This window comes from Spermophilus citellus (genome assembly GCF_964194105.1).
Source record: "Spermophilus citellus genome assembly, chromosome: 2".
NCBI lineage: Eukaryota > Metazoa > Chordata > Mammalia > Rodentia > Sciuridae > Spermophilus > Spermophilus citellus.
Genome location: NC_138183.1, coordinates 132,358,290 through 132,375,636, shown reverse-complemented (window position 1 = coordinate 132,375,636; position 17,347 = coordinate 132,358,290). Strand labels below are relative to the sequence as shown.

The window sequence follows — 17,347 nt, the reverse complement described above, 5'->3', positions numbered from 1 at the left end:
TTGCTTGTAAGTTCTGGAGACTAAGATCAAGGTACTAGTAGATTGGGTGTCTAATAAGAGTTTGCTGTCTACCTCAAAGATGGTGCATTCTCTTACATCCTCACATGGTAGGACTAAGGCAGCTCCCTTCATCCTCTTTTTTAAGGCACTAATCCCATTCATATGGACAGAATTCATGATTCAGTCATTTCCAAAAGGCCCCACTTGTTAATACTATCACAATGGGTATTAGGTTTCAAGAATTTGGGGGGTGGGCAGATTCTGTGCACCCCTATAATCCCAGTTACTCAGGAGGCTGATCAGATAATAGTGTGACTTCTGCAGAGCCAGAGTAAACACAAAAGCCAGGAGGATCACAAGTTGAAGGCCAGCCTGCGCAATTGAGTGAACTTGAACTAAGGGCTGGGGATGTAGCTCAGTGGTAGAGTGCTTGCCTAGTGTGTGTGAGGCCCTGGGTCCTCATATCCCCTTTATGGGGAGCAGGATGAGGGAACAGGATACATTTAGGCCATGACAGGATTCAGAGTAACTGCTGGCAGGATCATGGAGTGAATAAAGGGGGGCAGGAACTGACGAGCCATAATAATATGGGACATGTTGAATGAAGAGTATTTATAGGACATCCAAATGGGGTCATCTAAGAGGAGAGAGAGAGATTAATTGGTGTGGCCTCACAGAACAATCTGGTCTTTAGAGATGGCATCATGGAACAGGATGGTGTCAAGGGAGGTTAGAAGTAGGAGGCTAGGCAGGGAAGCTAAAGGGAACCCACCAACATTTAAGGGACAAACTAAAGAAGGTGCTGAAGAGATGCTCGGTGAAGCAGGAAAAAAATTCAGTAGAATATTGTGTTGTGGAAGCTAAGGAGGAAGCAGCCAACAGCATAAAATGACACACCAGTGGGATTCAGTACCCAGTAGTTCAGTGATGGGTGAAGTTTGAGGTGTGGCAGCTACAGAGAAGGAGAAGTGAATGGAGTAGAGCCAGTTGGTAAAATGACCACTCCCTCAAAAGGGGCTTCCGGGACAATGAAATGTAAAAGATGATATGGACCTCAGATAGAAGGGAAAAGATAGGAAATGGTTGCCAGGGTCTGGGGCAACCAGGACAAATGAAGCAAGAGAAGAGGAAGAACCACTAGAATAGTGCTGAAAGAAAGGAAGGAACTTGCCATGGCAAGGGCACAGGGACAGACAGGTCAGGGCAGACAGAATCCCATTAACCCTATAAGATGGCTCCTCAGATGTCCAGTGCACACTGTCTCTTCAGCACAGACATCCCAATCTAAAGGTTGGAAGGAAAGGGCCTTCATTACTTTCTCACCAAGAAGTAATGCCCTTCAACACAAGTATTAAGAGTGCATTAAGGGGGCTGGGGATGTGGCTCAAGCGGTAGCGCGCTCGCCTGGCATGCGTGCGGCCCGGGTTCGATCCTCAGCACCACATACCAACAAAGATGTTGTGTCCGCCGAGAACTAAGAAATAAATATTAAAAATTCTCTCTCTCCTCTCTCACTCTCTTTAAAAAAAAAAAAAAAAAAAGAGTGCATTAAGGGCTAGGTGTGGTGACACGCACCTGTAATCCTAGTGAATGAGGAGGCCAAAGCAGGACTACAAGTTCAGGGCCAGCCTCAGCAATTTATCAAGCCCCTGTCTCAACATAAAAAATTAAAAGGAATGGGATACAGCTTAGTGGTAAAGTGCCCTGGGATCAATCCTCAATAACAACAAAAAAAAAACAAGCATTCCAGACTTGGAGAGCCCCTATGGTTGCAACCCTAGGAGAAAAACGAGACCAGGAACTGAAGAGTCATGCTAACATGGGACATGTTGAATGAAGAGTGCCTGCAGGATATCTAAGAGGGTCATCTGATAGAGGATAGATTAACTGGTGTGACCTCAAGAGACAATCTAGTCTGTAGGTAGAGATTACAGAATCTGTACCTATGTGAGGGCCTGAACTAAACCTCCTTTATCTTTGCCCCAACACCTAGCCATCCCAGAGCTTGTTCTGTACTTGTCAATGCTACTTCATTTGAGTGTCCCTGTGAACACTCCCTGTTGGACCCATCCCTGGCTCAGAGAAACTTCAGTCTAATGAAAAAGCTAAGCAAAGCACCATAGGGACTTGGAAGGGCAGAGTTAAGAAAGGCTTTCTTGAATAGGCTGCAAAAATGAGCCTGGCCAGAAGAAGGCCATTCTGCAGAGCAGAGTTGGGCAGAGGGAGGGCACTCTTGTAGTGGCACCCCATTTCTCCACAGAAAATCTTAACTAGCCTTCTCCAGAAATCTTCACCATGGCTAATTTTAGGACCGTCAGCAAAAGGGTTTCTACAAAAGAATTCAGTGTAGATAAATTTCCTATTTTCGTGTCACCCTGTTTTACTTGGCCGCTAGCCTGGAAGAAATCAGCACTCCAGGAGCTGGACCCCCCTTACTAGGTTTTCTTTTTTTCTTTTTTTTTTTTTTAAAGAGAGAGAGAGAGGAGAGAGAGGTTTTTTTTTTTTTTTTAAAGAGAGAGTGAGAGAGGAGAGAGAGAGAGAGAGAATTTTTAATATTTATTTTTTAGTTCTCGGCGTACACAACATCTTTGTTGGTATGTGGTGCTGAGGATCGAACCCGGGCCGCACGCATGCCAGGCGAGCGCGCTACCGCTTGAGCCACATCCCCAGCCCCCCCCTTACTAGGTTTTCACAAACATGTATCCAGTATAGTAGTTTATAGAAATGTGTAAACCAGGCCTTTGAGCCTTGAGCTGGAGCTTCACAGAGATGTTTACATTTCTAAGGTAAGAGGAGTTACCAATTGGGCTCCATGGTAACAGCTGAGGGGGTGGGGGAAGAAAGGGAAGAAAAAAGCTCTCCCCTTCTCATGTGTTGTCCTAGAAGGGTTAACTTGCCCAGAACAGTGATAGAAAAAGCTGCTTTTATGTAAACTTCTGCAGATTGAGAACTTCTGAGCCCCTCCCTTACATGCTGAATATAAAATTCTGAAACTACCTGAACTTGGGGTTCAGGGGATTGATTGATTACAGCAAAAGCTGTGCCCTCTGAACCTGGCTGCAGCCAAATAAAACTGTTTCCCTATCTTCAGTACCTTGCCTCATCTGTCCCTACAACACTCTGGGAAAGGAAAGAGCAGAGTGTACCCGCTAAAGAGCAAAAGTGAACACTGACTGAACATGTTGTCAAATGTTGGGTGCCCTGTGCTCCTTATGAATACTCACTTAATCCTTACGACATGAACTATCAGAGACCATAATTTTTTTTTATTGGTTGTTCAAAACATTACAAAGCTCTTGACATATCATATTTCATGTGGGAAGCCATTCTGACACGTGATTGGGTGGCTCCCGTTAAGGGTCTGAGGCACTCTGGCTGTGTCGAAGCTTTCCCGACCCTTTCCTGATGAGAGAGCCCATCTGTGTGGGGGTGTGCCTGACCACTGACCCCTGGGGACCCAATCACTGACCCTGACCTTGGAATGCAGCCCCCCCTCAACCTTCATTGGATGGAATTCTCCCCTAAATCTCTTGTTCCCCAATAAAAGGCTACTCCTCTCTCTCTCTCCTGCTAGCCCTGAGTAATCCTTGCTGCCCTGCTGGGCGGTTAGAGGAGGGAACCAGAGAGGGGAGCCGTCTCGGACCTAGCAATAGAAATAAGGTAACTGAGTCTGTGTGTTTTATTTCGATCTCTTCTAACTAACTTTATGCCTAGAACCTCATTAATGGAACCATTGCGCAGGCCGCATGGTAGAATTTCATACATTTGATTCAAGTGTCTTATGAACTCCCATTTTTACCCCGTATACAGATTGCAGAACCACATCGGTTACACATCCACGTTTTTACATATTGCCATACTAGTGACTGTTGTATTCTGCTATCTTTCCTATCCTCTACTATCCCCCCTCCCTCCCCTCCCCTCCCATCTTCTATCTCTACCCCATCTACTGTAATTCATTTCTCTCCCTTGATTTTTTTTCCCATTCCCCTCACATCCTCTTATATGTAATTTTGTATAACAATGAGGGTCACCTTCCATTTCCATGCAATTTCCCTTCTCTCTCCCTTTCCCTCCCACCTCTCGTCCCTGTTTAATGTTAATTTTTTTCAGAGACCATAATTTTGACAAGGAAAGTGGTCACAAAGAGTTGGGCATAAATAACCCTATAGCACAAACCCTCACAGGATGGGCTGCTCATCCATTTTGGCTGAGAAATCAGACTGGAGAAGGTGGATAATCAATCTTAGAATGGCCCAATTAAACCACCTCCATCCTCCAGCATTTAAAGAATATAGTTTTAAAACAGAGTTTCCCAAACTGGCATGCTACGGAACACTGCTCAAGAAGATATTATTAATATTTCTTCTATGTTGAAACACCTTTAGGAAATGTTACATTATCCCCTTGGGGATCCCTATGGTCAAGAACATCTCAAGGGCTCTAAGAGGGAGTCAAAGCAATCGCTTAACTCTTTGACCGAGGGCCTGCCAACATCACATACTGCAGCAGCTCTGTTGGCATCCTGTAGAATTGTTGGTAACGCCCATTTGGGAAGGCCTGTAGGGGCAAAGCATTTTGGCATCAGCGTTCCTGGGGCTCCTGTTTCCTGGAAGCACGACTTCACAGCTGCCACACTGGGCCCACCCCTCTTGCACTCCAGCCCCATTCTACCGCTTAGCTAACCGTGTGTGACTCTGGAGAAATTTAATCTCTCTAAGCCTTATTTTTCTCCGTGATATAAAATAGGGTGTGAACACGTCCCATGCAAGGTGTTAGAGGGCTAAATGAGCAAAATAATTTCTTTCCTTTTCCACCATCCAGCCCCTACTGGGGCTCAGGGGTTTCATGTGACTTTGGGCATTAGAGTGTAAGGGCTCATGTCCAAGTCCCTGAGGCTAATGTCCATTGGAGGCCCACCTTCCCACCTAGAGGAGGCCGGGCTCACCCAGAGGCCGCCTGGTGCTGCTTCCCAGCGGCAGGCGCGGGCAGGAGGGGCAGTGGCCTCCCGCTTCCGGGAGTCGGGCCAGCGCAGCACTTCCCTGGGCGGAGCCCGCGCCGCAGACTTCCGAGACCCTGGCTAGAGCGCAGGTGAAAGACCCGGCGGGCGGGCGGGGAGAGGCGGCACCGTTGCTGCGGGACTTCTGGGGCAACCCGCGGCCCTTAGGTCCAGACCCGACTTTGAGCCGCAAGAATCCGTCCTGCTTTCTTCCGGGCCTCGTCCCAAGTCTGTCCTGGAGTGACCGCCTTCTTTTCTCCGGGTCCTTTCGACTGGCCATCTCCAGCACCCAGAACGCGTAAGCAGCATTAAGAAGTTCCTCCGGGAAAGCTGTCACCTTTTCTGTCGCAAAAGAAGCTGGTGTCGGGCTCCTCTCCTTTGGCTGGGCTTCAATAGCCTGACTCTGGTTGTTTCAGTCTTAAACTGTAGATACTGTTTTCTCTGAGGCATCCTTCTCTGCTCAGGTCACAGCCTGTCTGCTCTTGGGTTGAGTTGTGGCAAAAACATGGTTTTATGTGGGGTTAAGTACCTCTGAGGCCCAGTCATTTAGCGACCTCCACCGTGGCACTGAGCCAAGTACTAGAGGGACACGATGAACAGAACAAATTCAGTCCTCTTGGGCTCCATGGAGACAGAAAATTAGAAATTAATGCACCAGGCAGGCGGTAGAGTGCTCGCCTAGCACGGGCGGGACCGGGTTTGATTCTCACCACCACATAAAAAAAAAATAAAGGCATTGTGTGTCCGTCTACCAAAAAAAAAAATCATTTTCTCTCTCTCCCCCCCCTTAAAAAAAAAACAAAAACAAAAAAGAAATCAATGCACCAGAGAAGTGCTGCTGAGAGAGGGGGAAGTATGAAAACTCAAGTGGAGACACCTAACCCAGGGAATATGAGGGTCAGGAGTGACTCAGAGGAAGCCACATCCAGTTTGTGTTGTGTGTTTTAGATTTTTTAAGAAATGATACATAACACATTTGGAAGAGTGCACAGATCCTAAGTGCATGGCTAAACCATTTTCACCAAGTGATAATTTCCTGTGCTACCTGCATCTAGTACAATAAGCCTTTACTAACCTCCCACAGCCTTCTTACAGTCACTGCTTCCCCCCAAGGGTGACTACTAAACTAATTTTGACACCATAAAGGAGCTTTACCAGGTTTTAGACTTTCCATCCATGTAATGATATGTTTCCAGAATATGGCATTGTTCACTATGTTTTTTGAGAGTCACCCTGGTTGTGTTTAGCAGTAATTCATTTAGCAATAATTCATTCAGCCTTGTTCATATATAACATTCTGCTGTATGGCTAGATTGTTTTATTTATCCAATTTATTTATCCAACATACTGCACACTTGAGCTGATGGACATTGTTGTTTCCCAATTGGGGGTTATTTTGAATAGTGCTGCAGATATTCTTGTGTTTTTGTGAACATATGGAAGCACTTCCACCTAAGAGTGGAATTGCCGGCTGCAAGCACATTCTGCTTGAGTATATAGTGCCCAATTTACACTCCCCCCAGGAGTATGTGAATTCCTATTTCTTCACATCCTTACCAATATCCCATACTATCTTTTTCATTCTATCAAGGACATAGTGGTGATGGACTAAGATTTTAATTTGCATTTCTCTGATGACTAATGAACTGTGCACCTTTTATGTCTGTTGGCCATTTGAATACCCTATTTTGTAAAATTCCTGTTCAATTCTGCCCATTTATTTTTTTGTTGGGGGTGGGGTAGGCATAGGGCTTGGTTTTACACCCAGAGTAAGATGCACCCCCAAACCTAGCCCATTTTTCTAATAGGTTGTCTCTCTTTTTCTTAGTAGTGTGTAGGAGTTCTTGAAATTTCAAATGCAAGACATTTATTGGATCTGTTTTTTTTTTTTTGGGAGGGGGGTGATGGTTTGGTTTTTAATGGTGATGGGAATTGAACTCAGAGCCTTATTACATGCCAGGCAATCACTCTACCACTGAGCCACATTCCCAGCCCAGATCTGTACTTTTAAGCATTTTCTCAGTAGATTGTCTTTTTACTCCTAATAATGTATTTTGATGAACAGAAGTCTTCATTTCATTGGTTTCCAATTCATCCTTTTCCCCATGGTTGTGTTATTAGTATCAGATTAAATTTTTTTTGTTTACTCCAAAGTCATAAAATAATTTTCTCTAAAAGCTTTATTGTTTAACCATTAGCAGTTACATCTAGTATCCATTTGAAACTACTTTTTTTGTATGGTATGAGATGTGGATTGAGACTCATTTTTTTCCCCACAATTGACTATCTTAATTGACCGAACACCATTTATTGAAAAGACCATCTTTCCCTGCTGCATTACAGTGTCAGATAATACAGATATGGGCCTGTTTCAGGACACCCTGTTCTTCCATTGGCCTGTCTCTCTGTCCTTGTCCACCAATGTACTACTTTATAATCAATAGAATAATAAGGATTATTCTAGCATCACATATTTCAGCAGTTTCTGATGAGCTTAGATACTGTTCAAACATCACCACAAAGCCATTTTTAAAGAATATTGCAAGTAGTTATCTGGAAGCCACATATGGTGGCACATGCCTGTAATCCCAGCAACTTGGAAAGCTGAGACAGGAGAATCAAAAGCTTGAGGGCAGCCTCACTCACCAACTTAGTGACACCCTGCCTAACTAAATAAAATAAAAAGGCTAGGGAACTAACTCAGCGGTAAAGTGCCCCTGGGTTTAATCCATAATACCACACATAATATAGCAAAATTAATTATAATGTTTTCTATTCATATTTGATTGCTGTTTTTATGTGACTAAAGTACAGATAAGTTTTTTTTTTTTTTTTTTTTGTACTGGGGATTGAACTCTGGGCCTTGTGCATGAGAGGTAAGCACTCTACCAACTGAGCTATATCCCCAGCCCCAAGTTTTTAGATTTTGATGCCTAAATTAAAAATAGTTTTATTCTTAAATTCAAAATACTGGGTGCTATTTTTAACACACGTGCACTTTTTGAAATTTTTTTTCTAATTTTTTATTCTTTTTAGTTATACAAGACAGTAACTTTTTGACATTTTTAATTATTCAAAATCTACAAAATATCTTGGTAAAAGTATATGTGCCTTGACATGTATTAATCAAATGATTTATTTTAATACTTCAGTTAACCAGAATTCTGTTTCTTGTCACAGTTCAATCTTAAATTTGCAAAAATAAGTAGTTCGGAATTTATTTCACAAAACCAATCCCAAGATTTGCTAGGCATTTTTTAAATTATTTCACAAATTTGTAAATATAGGTAACGTGATTTAAACTAGTAGTTCCTTGTACCAAAATTTCCTATGCAGCTCTGACAAAATTGATTTTGGGGCCTTACTTCTGAAGCACTGAATACAAATCTCCAGGGAAATTCTCTCTCTCTCTCTCTCTCTCTCTCTCTCTCTCTCTGTGTGTGTGTGTGTGTGTGTGTGTGTGTGTGTGTGTGTTTGTTTTGAGGCACTGGAGATTTAACCCAGGGGCAATTTACCACTGAGGCCAGGTGTAGTGGTGCACACCTGTAATCCCAGTGGCTCGGAGACTGAGGCAGGAGGATTTCAAGTTCAAAGCCAAACTCAGCAATTTAGCAAGGCACTAAGCAACTTAGTGAGAACCCTGTCTCTAAATTAAATACAAAAAAGGGCTGGGGATGTTGCTTATTGGTTAAATGCCCCTGAGTTCAATCCCCGGTACAAAAAAAAAAAAAAATACCACTGAGCTACATCGCCAACCATTTTTTATTTTTTGAAATAGAGTCTCCCTGAGTTGCTTAGGGCCTCACTAAGTTTCTGAAGCTGACCTTGAACTTGTGATCCCCCTGTTTCAGACTCCCTGAACCTCTGGGATTACAAGTATACACATGTAATCCCAGCAATTTAGAACTTGTGACTGGCAGGAATCGTTTTAAAGAGCTCCAGAGGAATTGAGATATGCAATTTTATTTGATGGACACACAGGACCAATTCTTAGATACATTAGAATCCTGAAGTTCTAGTTTAAAATGCAGGATCCCAAATCTCATGCCCAGGGATTCGATTCAGTAGACTTCAGATGGAGCACAGAAACTGGCATTTTAAACTAACACAGTCCCTGATTTATTATTTCAAAGTTTCTGTGGCTCAAGGGACCAAGCCAGACTTAACTGGATTCTTTGCTCAGGGTTTCACCCAGCTATAATCCAGGTGTCCATAGAGCTTTGGAGTTATCAGAGGTTCAAAAGTGAGGAAAGATCCACTTCTAAAACCCTTCAGGTCGTTGGCTGAATTTATCTTCTTGCAATTGTAGGGTTGAGGTACATTTTCATGCAAGTTGTTAGCTGGGGACCACTCTCAGCAACCAGAGGCTGCCCATTTTTCCTTCATACATGGTCCTCTCATAACATGGCACCTTTTTCAGAGAGAGCAAGGTGTTTCTTTCCCATCTGCTAAGATGGAGCTATGTGTACACACGCAAGCATACATGTACACATGTATGTATTCACACGTAATATTCATATATGTAATATATATAAATCTTACATATGATGTATGTAATGTAGACATAAACATGTCATATATAATAACATAATCATGTGAGTGACATTCCATCACCTTTGCTGTGTTCTGTTGATTAGAAGAAAAACACAGGTGTTAAGAGTGGTGGCACAAGCCTTTAATTCCAGCTTTTCCAGAGGCTGAGGCAGAAGAAGCATGAATTTAAAGCTAGACTGGACAACATAGACAATGTAGCCAGACCCTGCCTCAAAAATACTGAAAAAGTTGGGCAGGGTGGTGTACCCCTGTAATACCAGTGACTCAGGAGAATGAAGCAGGAGGCTTGCAAGTTTGAGGCCAGCTTCAGCAATTTAGTGAAGCCCTGAGTGATGTAGCAAGACCCTGTATCAAGGGCTGGGGATGTGGCTTAAGCGGTAGCTGCTCGCCTGGCATGCATGCCGCCCGGGTTCGATCCTCAGCACCACATACAAACAAAGATGTTGTGTCCGCCAAAAACTAAAAAATAAATATTAAAAAGTTTCTCTCTCTCTCTCTCTCTCTCTCTCTCTCTCTCTCTCTCTCTCTCTCTAAAAAAAAAAAAGACCCTGTATCAAAATAAAAAATAAAAGGGGATAAGGATGTGGCTCAGTGATAAAGTGCCCCTGGGTTCAATATCCAGTACAAAAAAGAAAAAAAAAAAAGATTAATCAAAGAATTAAACAAAAAATGTTAAGTCATGGTTCCATTCCATACTTAGAAGTATGAATGTTGGAGCTACCCCACAATCTACAAACCACTCTTTGAGAAACACTGTATTGTGTTTAAAAATATGTAATCAGATGGGTGTAGTAGTACATGCCTGTAATCCCAGTGGCTCAGGAAGCTGAGACAGGAGGATTGCAAGTTCAAGGCCAGGCTCAGCAATTTAGCAAGGCCCTAAGCAACTTAGTGAGATCCAGTCTCAAAAAAAAAAAAAAAAAGTTATAAATGAATTATGCTGAATCCTACAAACCCTAAAATTCCTGCGCAGACAAATGTTTTAGCAAGTATTTGAGAATAGTATAGCCTGTTGAAAACAAATTTTTAAAAAAGAAATTTTTTGTAGTGCTGGGGATTGATCCCAGGGCCTCATGCATGCTAGAGAAGTGTGCTACTGCTACTGATCTATAGCCCAGACTCTTTGATTTGATTAATTTATCTGTGGTTCTGGGGATTGAACGAACCCATTGGCACTCTACCACTGAGTTACATTTCTATCTCTTTTTATTTTATTATTATTATTATTACTTTGATTGAACCTAGGGGCACTTAACCACTACCATTGAGCCACATCTCCAGCCTGTTTTATTTATTTGTTTATTTTTATTTTGAGACAGGGTCTCATTAAATTGCTTAGGGCCTTGCTGAGTTGCTGAGGCTGGCTTTGAACTTGAGATTCTCCTGCCTCAGCCTCCTGAGTTGCCCAGCTCACTTTATATTTTATACAGTAACACTTCCCTCTTGTAAGTTGCTACATATAATAGTGTAAGGAACATTCTGGAAGGCATTAAGGTATCATGCTGCTCCTTTTCTGAAGAAGTTCTTTATTCATTTTCTATCAAGTCTTTGTTATTCTTTCCAAATGGGTGTTTGGGGTATACATTGTTTTGATTTTTGGTACTGTGGATTGAACCCAGGGGTGCTTTACCATTGAACTACATCCTCAGTTTTTTTTAGGCTGATTCATAATGTGGATGGGGGTGTGTATGCATGGGGCGAATAGAAGAACTCTAGATAGGGCAGAAGGGTATGGGGGTAGGAAAGTCAGTGCAATGAGATGGACATCAGTACACATATGAAGGCATGAATGGTGTGACTCTACATTGTATACAATCAGAGATATGAAAAATTGTTCTCTATAATATGTGTAATATAAATTTGAAATGCATTCTGCTGTCATATATAACAAATTAGAATAAATTTTTTAAAAAGATGTACAGAACCTTTAAAAAAACAGATGTACAGAGAAAGAACTTCAAAACCTAACAATGGAAACTGAATAAATCTTTATTCTCTATAAATTAAAAAAAAAAACTAACAATGGTATAAGGCCCTGCCATAGCTGCTGCCTGCCACCTAAGTTATCTGAAGATTAAGGACATTAAGTTATCCCAAGATTAAGGATATTAAGAAGGAAAAGAAACTCATGCACACAGAGAGTCTATTTTTGATGTCCTTTTGAATTTTAATACTTCTCTGCTTTTCTCTTTAAAATGTCTTCTTTGGTTCCTGCACTTATTCCAACTCGTCTTTCTGCCCCTTTTGTTGCTGCCGTGTGATTTTTTTTTAACTGTGATAATATTTATCAATCATCAGCATCTCTAGTCTTAGTCATCAGTTTGGTATGATAGTGTTTATCATCAGTGAATAGAGCATTAATGTCTAACAGATTGTTCTTCATTAAATTTGAAAACCTCGGTATTACAGTGTGTCTAAAAATCCACTTTATTTCTGTGGAAGTTCCCAGAGGGAACATTTTTTTTTCCTTTTACCTCTGAAGATCTGGCAAAGAGTGAGAAAGCAGGCCTGTACCTGTTACTCTGCAGGTCCAGAGCCAAGCCAAGCTTCCACCAGCCCTTAATTTGGAGAAGTATCTCTAGAATTCTGTGATTTCCCCCTGCAGACTCTGAGCCACCCAATGTTTCCCATAAACCTAGGTTTAAAGAGCTTCCAGCACTACTACTACTACTACTACTACTACTACTACTACTACTACTATTATTATTATTATTATTATTATTATCATCATCCTTCTCCTTTTCCTTCTTCTTCTTTCATTGAACCCAGGGACACTTTACTACTAAGCTACATTCTACATTCCCAGTTTTTATTTTACTTTTTAAGACAGGGTCTTGCTAAGTTGCCATAGCTCACCTTGAACTTGCAATCCTCCTGCCTCAGTCTCCCCCTACTGTAGCTCCCTAAGTCACTGGGATTACAGGTGTTATGCCACTGTACTCAGATTAGATTATTTTAAGGGCATACTAACCCACAACATTTTCTGAGCATTTATTGTATGGCAGATGTCATTGGGATTTACATAAATTATCTCATGTAATTCTCACAATAATGCTGAGAAAATTTCTAGCATTACAGTATTTCCATTTCACAGATGGAGATACTGAAGCTTAGCAAGTTTCTGAAGGCCGCCGTTAACTAGAAGTGAGAGTCTAGGCACTGTGCCTTCAGAGTATAGCCTTCACCACTTCATGACACTTTCTCCCTGATCTGAGAACTGGATAGGTAGAAGAATGGGGGCTTTGAGGGGAAAGCAGACAGAGAGGAAGTCTCCCAAGGAACACACATGTTCTTGCTTTCGACTGCTCAGCATCTGTCTACCTGGATACACAGTTTTCTATCCAAATACCAGCTGTCCTCCCATTTCAGCATTTACACAAGAAGTGCCTATAAAGAGCTCCCTGCCATGAACTCTACCCCAGATTCCAAACGCCATCCTAGCCAGGTGGAGTAGAGAACAATCACTCTGCCAGTCATGCTGAACTCACACCTGTAAGTCTAAGTATACTACACAAAACATGGTTTATTCAGAAACCAGCTCTAATCACAGTGTTGTTTTTCCCTAGTCTCATGATTAGGACCTGTTTAGGCATTAGCAGAGTGGTAGAACTTCCAGAAGCCCACAAACTGGGATTGGGAGTAAGGTAGGTATAACTTTTATGATTCTCTTTCTCTATGCCTTTTAGGATGGCTGTTCCATGAGGTCAAGACTGGGTCTCCCCCTTTCTACTGCTTTACTGATGCCTAGTCTCATGGGGTTAGTTTTGAGCCCAATACTATGGCATCATCGACCTCCCTCCCTGCTCCTCAATCCCAGTCCAAGAAGCCTCTGGGCAAGATGGCTGGTGAGTGGACCCAGATTCCTACTTCTGTTCTTGCTCCTAAGAGTGTAGTCCTTAGCCTGCATGTTGGCGAGGTGGGAGGCTTGCCTGGTCCAAACACAGGGAGGGATGCAGAAAGGGTGCCAAGGGGGCAAAACTCCTCATTAGACTTCAGTGCCCATGCTTTGTGGAGAGTGAGGAGAGAGGCATGCATCAGTGAATTCTTTGGTGGGTTCTTCAATCCTTTTGGCTCAAAGGTTTTCTAGCCTGCTCAAACAATTTTCCTAGCCTAGAAATCATTAGGCTAATTGCTTAATACTGTGACTCTTATCATACTAATCTTTACTCTAGAACCTTTACTCTAGGACCATAAAAAGAAAAAATGAATCAATCCCCCAAACACAAACTATCTGTATTCATCAATAGCTGAGTTTTAATATTATTATGGAGTACTTATAATATATGAGATATTGCATTATCTCAGTTAACCTTCAACAACAACTAAAATAAACACATTTTGTAGATAAAGGAAATGGAGATCTAGACTAACTTGCTTAAGGTTATAGAATAAGCAGTAGGACACAACCAAATCTATGTGCCTGGCTCCAAAGTGTAGATTTTGAATCAGTAAGCCCTGTGCTTTGCCAGAGTAGTAGCTTTCTTTCCTAGATTCGTGTTGCCTACTTAGCAACATCTAGGATTTCTTGGAGCTAAACAGATACAAGCCCCCCTGCCCTTTCCTTTCCACAATGGGCATCCCACCCTAACCTAAAGCCACCTCATCTCAGTGCTGGAAGTGGGCTTTGGAACAGGGTGATCTTTACCAGCATACATAGCTCTATATGCAGATGTTTGACCATCTAGTTCTAGTGAAATATTCTACTTAAGGGGTGGGGTACTAGGTATCAAAAGACTTGGAGCAGGGCAAGGCCATCTCTATTTTTTTCTTGTTTTTGAGACAGTGTCTCACTGTGTGATCCACACTGGTCTCAAACTCCTGGGCTCTAGTGATCTCCTGCTCAGCCTCCTTTGTAGCTAAGACCACATTTCTGGTACCCAGGCCTAGCTGAGCATTGCGCACTTCCATCAGAGGCTACAGGATCCCCCTATTGTGCATTACTCACCTGGCTAAGGACATCTCTTAATCAAGCTGATAAAACACTCCCAAATAAGGATTCTAGAGTTCTCATGTATTCTTGAATCCTTTCAAGATAGAAAGAACTCTTAGGCAAGGCCTAAAGGGATAACAAGTTGGCATAGCTAAATCTCTGAGAGTAAGGTGTTTCCCAATGCAGGGAGCTGGCAGGAATCCTGCCCATCTTCCCTTGTGGTGAGACTCCTCCATGTGTGAGGAGGTAGCCTGGAAAGATGTAGGCCTGAGCAGTATGTTTCCCCCCACTACAGATTGGTTCAGGCAAGCCCTACTGAAGAAGCCCAAGAAGATGCCTGTTAACCCAGAAAGCCACTCCAGTGATGGTTCACAGTCAGCCTCACAGGATAGCCACCGACCCTCAAATCCCAATTCAGTCATGTCTTTCAACCCATCATCAGCACACATGGATACCAGCAGCAGCAGGGGCCGCTGGAGCAAAGACTATGACGTCTGTGTATGCCACAGTGAGGAGGACCTGACAGCTGCCCAGGAACTGGTCGCCTACCTGGAGAGCAGTACTGCCAGCCTACGCTGCTTCCTGCAGCTTCGGGATGCAACCCCAGGTGGCGCCATTGTATCCGAGCTGTGCCAAGCACTGAGCAGTAGTCACTGTCGTGTGCTGCTTATCACTAAAGGCTTCCTTCATGATCCTTGGTGCAAGTACCAGATGCTGCAGGCTTTGACTGAGGCACCGGGGGCCGAGGGCTGCACCATCCCCTTGCTGACTGGACTGACCAGAGATGCCTACCCTCCTGAGCTCCGATTCATGTACTATGTTGATGGCAGAGGTCCTGATCGTGGCTTTCACCAAGTCAAGGAAGCTGTCATACGTTGTAAGCTATGGAAGGGTGAAAGAAGGGGAGGGGACTCAACCTCAGAATCTGATCCACATTGCCTTTAGGAGACAGCCATTATAGCTCCTGGTAGTTTAAAGTGTAGGCTCTGGAAAAGACTGGGTTTGGATTCTGGCTTCTTTATCTATTATCGTGTGAGCAGTTACTCCCTGTGTGCCTTGATTTTCTTATTGCTTATCAGACTTCCATTACTGTAAAACAAGAATTGTATAGCTGGGCATGGTGGCATATGCCTGTAATCCCAGCGACTTAGGAGGCTGAGGCAAGAGGACTGCAAGTTAGAGGCCAGCCTCAGCAACTTAGCAAGTCCCTAAGTAATTTAGCAAGACTCTATCTCAAAATGAAAAGGACTGGAGATGGAGCTCAGTGTTTAAGTGTCCCTGGGTTCAACTCCCAGGAACTTAAAAGAGAAAGAATAGTATGTATACTCAGTAAGTGTTCAGAGTATGACCTAGTACATGTTAAGTATTCATTACAGGCAAGGCCTAGCACATATCAAACCCTGTATATGTATTAGCTGGTGGTAACAGTAATAGTATGAAGTTTCTCACTAAGATTAGTTGGAGATGTCTATCAAGATCTGGGAAATGCCAGGAGGGATATCAGTTTAGTAAGGCAAAAAGGAGCAAAATAATTAGAATTTCATATGATGAACATACTCAGAGGAGGGACAATTATATTACAGTGGTTAAGGAAGAAACATAATAAAAAGAAGACAAAGACACAGGGACCAGTAGGGGGGGAATAAAGATGCTGTGTTTGAGGAGGTTGACAATTCCTATGATTCTGTTTGGTCTCTTTCAGATCTGCAGACGCTCAGTTGACACTTCTTATGTTATCATGGGACCAAGGAAATTGGAGTAAAGCTAGATATAGCCTATATAAGGCGTCAGATTCAAGCAGATATAATGAGACATCAGGAGCCAGAGTCTGCAGCATTTTATAGTGACCCTAGGATCAGACTACCCATCAGGCTTCTATTACTGTGGGCTCCCCAGGAAGGCCATGGAGAAGTCAGGGACTCCCCCAGGAAGGCCACAAGGAAGGTGGGGACTTCCCCAGGAAGGCCACAAGGAAGCTGGGGACTCCCCAGGAAGACCATGAGGAAGCAGGGGAGTCCCCCAGGAAGCCAGAAATAGAAGTTGGTAGGAAGTGCTGATACCAACAGGGTCAGCAGTCTTTTGCCTGCTGCCTAACTGGACAGGAAGCCTAGCATATACCTGTCTCCTTCCCTGGTACTGGGCACTGGGTAGATAGGCAACCCTCCTAAAGAAGCACGCAACTGTCAATGAGCTGGAAGCCTAGACTGCAGGTCTCAGAATGGATGCTCTTCCCAGTTGCCTGAAGAAGCCCTGGAACAGGCATCAGAAGAAAGCAACAGGTGTCAAGTCCTTCATACACACTACTGCTGTTCTCTCTCCGAGAGACATGGACTCACTTCAGAAAGCTGGATGAGGGGCTGGGGATGTGGCTCAAGCGGTAGCGCGCTCGCCTGGCATGCGTGCAGCCCGGGTTCGATCCTCAGCACCACATACCAACAAAGATGTTGTGTCCGCCGAGAACTAAAAAATAAATATTAAAAATTCTCTCTCTCTCTCTCTTCCCTCTCTCACTCTCTCTTTAAAAAAAAAAAAAGCTGGATGAAAGGTGCAGACAGCACTGTGCTGTATTTTATTTATTGCACAAGTGCCATTAAATATGCAAATCTAGGATTGCAGATGTACCTCAGGGTAGATCATATGCCTAGCATGCATGAGGCCCGGGGTTCAATCTCCAGCACCAAAAAAGAAACAAACGTTGCCAGGCGCAGTGGCACACACCTATAATACCTGCAGCTTGGGAAGCTGAGACAGGAGGATTGAGAGTTCAAAGCCAGCCTCAGCAAAAGCAAGGAGCTAGGCAACTCAGTGAGACCCTGTCTGTAAATAAAATGCAAACTAGGGCTGGAGATATGACTTGGTGATCA

General features: G+C 43.2%; 1 protein-coding gene across 6 annotated transcripts; it reads left to right on the top strand.

Moving 5' to 3' along the window:
* The first annotated feature begins 4,953 nt into the window (after positions 1–4,953).
* On the top strand, positions 4,954–16,830 carry TIRAP (TIR domain containing adaptor protein). Of its 6 annotated transcripts, none has more exons than XM_081281240.1 (5): positions 4,954–5,297; positions 5,813–5,936; positions 13,120–13,197; positions 14,779–15,360; positions 16,186–16,830. In XM_081281240.1, the coding sequence occupies exons 4-5, from the start codon at positions 14,817–14,819 to the stop codon at positions 16,203–16,205; spliced, it is 564 nt and encodes a 187-aa protein (XP_081137366.1). In that variant the 5' UTR covers positions 4,954–5,297; positions 5,813–5,936; positions 13,120–13,197; positions 14,779–14,816; the 3' UTR covers positions 16,206–16,830. The 6 variants fall into 6 exon arrangements, with proteins under 6 accessions (XP_081137366.1, XP_081137367.1, XP_081137368.1 ...); XM_081281239.1 differs by lacking the exon at positions 13,120–13,197 and adding an exon at positions 13,240–13,398 and having other exon boundaries at positions 4,961–5,297; positions 5,813–5,927; XM_081281238.1 differs by lacking the exon at positions 13,120–13,197 and adding an exon at positions 13,240–13,398 and having other exon boundaries at positions 4,962–5,297.
* Positions 16,831–17,347: the final 517 nt, after the last annotated feature.

What these genes read in the sequence shown, in the direction of transcription:
- TIRAP (XM_081281239.1), top strand. Translation starts at nt 13,332, where the DNA reads ATGGCATCATCGACCTCCCTCCCTGCTCCTCAATCCCAGTCCAAGAAG. An exon ending in GCCTCTGGGCAAGATGGCTG is followed by an intron (nt 13,399 to 14,778) that starts GTGAGTGGACCC and finishes CCCCCACTACAG; the next exon opens with ATTGGTTCAGGCAAGCCCTA. An exon ending in CAAGGAAGCTGTCATACGTT is followed by an intron (nt 15,361 to 16,185) that starts GTAAGCTATGGA and finishes GGTCTCTTTCAG; the next exon opens with ATCTGCAGACGCTCAGTTGA.